General features: G+C 49.7%; 1 protein-coding gene across 5 annotated transcripts; it reads right to left on the bottom strand.

Annotated features, from left to right (window-relative positions):
• Window positions 1–312: 312 nt before the first annotated feature.
• On the bottom strand, window positions 313–4,021 carry LOC123045265 (protein DETOXIFICATION 16). Of its 5 annotated transcripts, none has more exons than XM_044468253.1 (10): window positions 3,731–4,021; window positions 3,061–3,158; window positions 2,697–2,961; window positions 2,042–2,586; window positions 1,854–1,940; window positions 1,720–1,776; window positions 1,388–1,626; window positions 1,088–1,206; window positions 901–987; window positions 313–786 (listed from the first exon to the last, which is right to left on the bottom strand). In XM_044468253.1, the coding sequence occupies exons 2-10, from the start codon at window positions 3,063–3,065 to the stop codon at window positions 727–729; spliced, it is 1,464 nt and encodes a 487-aa protein (XP_044324188.1). In that variant the 5' UTR covers window positions 3,066–3,158; window positions 3,731–4,021; the 3' UTR covers window positions 313–726. The 5 variants fall into 5 exon arrangements, with proteins under 5 accessions (XP_044324188.1, XP_044324187.1, XP_044324190.1 ...); XM_044468252.1 differs by having other exon boundaries at window positions 3,781–4,021; XM_044468255.1 differs by lacking the exon at window positions 3,061–3,158 and having other exon boundaries at window positions 3,731–4,020.
• Between the last annotated feature and the right edge of the window lie 334 nt (window positions 4,022–4,355).

Here is a 4,355-nt window from a genome sequence, read left to right as displayed (position 1 = left end):
GCAGCCCTGAGTATGTTAGGGTGCAGGGTGCGGAGGCTCGCCGGAGAAGGTCAGCCGGCTGCTAGAGCCATGTGTTGACGGGAGACGGCGATGGACAGGTCGACGAGCGATGGTGACAACGGGAAACGTGGGGGCGGTTCTGGCGGTGAATAGAATAGGAGCTCCGGAGCACGAAGAAAACATCCGGCAACCCTGGTGTTTCGATCCGGCCATTGGTTGGTTGTCCGTTCGTCAGCAACAAATTTTACCTATTCTAGACATTTTTTTTTTACCTTGGTACACACACCGAAGTACACACGTAATCACTGTAAATGACAAACAGTGACTGCATCCTTGCATTTCAGTTTTTCCACATCAGCAACCGAGACAAAACTATCTAATAATTTGTAATCAAGAAATTAATAATCTACTAAATTCTCAAAAAGAAAATGTTGCATCCATACTGCGAATTTTCTAGTACACACCACATTTTACTTTATTCCCTTATCATCGTATCAAGTGCCATGTTTTTTGCCTGTGAAAACATCCCATCGCCATCTCACGTCTCCTACAAAAATCACCAAAACAGATCCCTCGTTGGGTGACGCTTCCTTCCAGGAAGCGCCACGGCCATGCTGGTGACATGGAGACGGAGCGGTAACCAAATTCCTGACGAATTCCTTATCTCATTTGCCCAGCTAGCGTACTGGTCCTGGCCAAGAGCAATTCTGCATCTTTGTCCCATGCTCATGTCGTCATGTCATGAGGCAGGGACGAACTGAAGACTCTGTCCTTTGCCTTGAGAGCCTACACAAGAGAAATGCAAGATGATGAGCCACACATTATAAGAACTCGAGACGCCGAGAAGCCGACGAAACAAAGCGTGTGCGTGGTACAAGTTTTGGTTTGAAATTTTCCTACCTCTTTATCCCAGTTGGTGCACATGGTAATGGCCAGCAGCAACATCATCTGCACGACTAGTCCGCAGATTATTCCGAACCACAGCCCCTGAAGTTCAGACACATAGGTTTAGAGAGGTTTCTTTAAATGAGAAATGCTACAAGTGAAGCTGGAACTTTCTGTAAGGCATGGGTGGTAAAATCAGTACCATTCCGCCAAGATGGTAGACAAAGGCAAAGCATAGCGCCGCCGGGATGCCGACAAGGTAGTATGCACTGAGGTTGACACAAGCACCGATCTTCTGCAAGCCACAGCCCCTAACAACACCTGGAATGTATATCAAGTACCCCACGTTGCAATCAGTACATCTTTAGAGTAACCTTCACCGAGATGCTACATATTGATGTTCACCGAAATGATGCCTCACAAGAAGATGGACTAAAGTTGAACGAAATTCAGGAACTAGTCTGCAACTACTAGGGATTTGCGTCGTATATATTTAATTTACCTGAAAGAACACATTGCAGATCGTCGAAAACGATGGACACGGAGAGAATAGGCATCATCCTTGCAATGTACTCCACCACTTCCTTCTCGTTGCTGTAGGCATAACCCCATAGATTGCGCACCGAAATCATAATAAGTCCTAGCGACACACCCGTCGCGAGACCCAGAACCATAATCACACGAGTAGCCAGACGGGCAGCTTCCGGTCGCCCAGCACCAAGCTCGTTTGAGACACGGGTACTACAATCACAAGATACACGATTTCATTGCCACAATGACTTGTAGTACAGGCATGGCAAAAGGTTATGAGTCTGTGTTGTTGAGTGGTAGTACCTTATGGCTGCCCCAAGCCCGAAGGGGATCATGAATGCCAACGAACCTGTGTTTAAGCTGCAAGAAGTTCGACATTTCCCGTCAGAAAGGGGCACAAAGAATGTGAAACACTCCATGAAAATTCTGCAACTCACCTGATGGACAGTACCGATGCCTCGAGCTTAGGATTTGGGAGAAGTCCGGGGAGAAGCACCAGCAGCTCAAACGACCACCACTCTAAGCTGTGTACATGCAGGATCAGATTAAGTCAGAAGATGGACCATGAAAAAGGTCTACCTGCAATGCAAATAATCTGAGGGGAGGGGCACAAACTAAAACTCACCAAACCATGAGCGCAGATGGCACGGCGAGCTTCATGAAGCTGACGATGCCGCGGAACGCCTCCCTTGAGACCCCTGTCCATGTGCTCTTGCAGGATGGAGAGAGCCTGATGTGGAGAGCCAGGATTGACACATTGGCCAGGTACGAGATGGCGTTGGCCAGGGCAGCGCCCTTGTTGCCCAGCCCAAGCTTGTACACCAGCAACCAGCACACGAGCACGTGGCTCAGTGCCGTGACGCCGGAGCTCGCCATCACCGGGAGGACGATGTTCTGCGTCTGGAGGAACCGGACGTGGCACTGCAGCGGCCCGTAGACGAACAGTGCCGGAATCATCCACCGGATGTAGCTCCCCGCCCCCATGGCGATCTCCGGGTCCTGGCCGAAGAGCAGGAGGATCTGCCCGGTGTAGGCCCAGACCACCGCAACCACAGCGCTCACCAGAGTGAGCACAAGGATGGCCCTCTGCTTGTAGATGCCGAGCAGGTAGTACTGTTTTGCCCCGAAGGCTTGCCCACAAAGTGTGTCCAAGCTGCTCGCCATGCCAGCCTAATAAGATGATCATGAACAGATACGAGAAAGAACATTCAGGCTGATGTTAGTTGTTCATTCAGGAGGATCAAAAACATGCAGGAGATGAATTGACATAACATATATACCAACAAGCTGAAGCCGGTGACACCGGCAAAGGAGGTGGCGATGGAGGCACTCGAGAGAGCGAGCTCACCGAGATGGCCGACGAACATGACCGAGATCATCTGCACGACGTTCTGCAGCAGGCATCCGGCGATGAGAGGCCCGGCCAGGTACAGCTGCTTCTTGACCTCAGTCACCACCAAGCTCTCTTTTGGCCCTCCTGTCTTGTCAACAAGGGGCTCCTCCATGGTTGGCGACATACTTGAAATCTCACGCTCTTGTTCTGACCTGTGAAGAAGGTGGTACTGTAGGTTTTAGCAAGTGAAGTGAGGGTATATTTATCATGTTTGGGGAAGAATATATTATACGTAGTACGTACTAATCAACCTCATCAGTATTGTATAAGCCTGCAGTCGATGACAAATTCAGGAAGGAAACCAAGGGGAAACAGAAGCACTCGCTTGGCAGCCAAGTTGAAGGTGCCCCTGAACCAGTCAATTTCAGCGCGCTTGAGTCAAGTGGAGTAAAGAATCTTTGTGAGAGAAAGGAGGCAGCTTGGCAGCCAAGCTCAAGACATCTGACATAATAAACTATCTCACGAGCAAAGATTGAAGGGGACAATCAACAGCACATGCTCAATCGGCGCGTTTGCACTATTATACTCAAAAGGTTGGAAAGCTACAAGCGTAGATGATCTCATAGGTAACGAAATCAATCACGGCCGGAGCTGGAGCCGCTCTCGTCGTCAGGGTCATGTGTCATTATCTGACCCCTGACGTGCTACGGCCTGCTTCACGACGCACACATAAAAGGGAATTTCCTAAGATGCAGACATGCAGTGTCATCAGTATCAGTTAACCACCCACCCCATGGTTTATTCATACGAGATTCAGAATGGGTTCCTGAATTTCGAGTTAAACGGAACAGGTTTTCTGGCACCCCTCTCTCTCATAAGCTCGTTGTTTTTTCATAAATCAGGCATGGGCAACAGCAAATTTGGAAGAAATCGACACAAAGAGCGAACTCATGAGACATCCAAGAGAAAATTCTGGCAAACCTCTGCGATGGAGCAAAAAGATCAGGGAAGGGCGTGGACTAGAACCGTACCGCGGGCGCTGCGGCAGCGGCTCAGGCGGCCCCGGGGACGAAGGCCCCAAGAAGAAGAAGTTGTCCCCGGCCGAGGCGGCGGCCACCGCGCACGACGGAGGCGGCTACGGGGTTGATGGAGTGGTGTCCTATTGGGCCCATTACGGAGCGGGTGCACCGCAACTCCAAGACTTTTGTACGCCTCGGGTCCGTCCGCACTCCGCAGCCTGATGAGTTTCAAATAGAACAGAGATGAATACAAACTGTAGCCATCGTTTTTCCAAGGCGAAAACTGGCGCATATATTGCAGGTGAGTTTTCGTTGTCTTATTTGTGTGTGACATAGACACGCACAAACACGTGGACGCCGTCACCCGAATAGCTCACACAATGCCCGCTAAATATCGGAGTCGTGGAGTTTCAAGATTGATAAAGTTTTCACAGCTACTCCCTCCGTTCCAAACGTCTTACATTATGGGACGGAGGAAGTACTAGATTGCATATTGCCTCTCATCGGAACATTCCGTTTTAACAAGGCACATGAACGTCAAACATAGGGTTTGATTCCTGAGATTATGGTATAACTAGTCTCGTAAT

This window comes from Triticum aestivum, chromosome 2B (genome assembly GCF_018294505.1).
Source record: "Triticum aestivum cultivar Chinese Spring chromosome 2B, IWGSC CS RefSeq v2.1, whole genome shotgun sequence".
Taxonomy (NCBI): Eukaryota; Viridiplantae; Streptophyta; class Magnoliopsida; order Poales; family Poaceae; genus Triticum; species Triticum aestivum.
Note: the sequence above shows the minus strand (reverse complement) of the source record. Positions and strands in the feature narration are given on the sequence as shown.

What these genes read in the sequence shown, in the direction of transcription:
- LOC123045265 (XM_044468253.1), bottom strand. An exon ending in CCATCTGCGCTCATGGTTTG is followed by an intron (nt 1,941 to 2,041) that starts GTGAGTTTTAGT and finishes GCATGTACACAG; the next exon opens with CTTAGAGTGGTGGTCGTTTG. An exon ending in GCATCGGTACTGTCCATCAG is followed by an intron (nt 1,777 to 1,853) that starts GTGAGTTGCAGA and finishes AACTTCTTGCAG; the next exon opens with CTTAAACACAGGTTCGTTGG.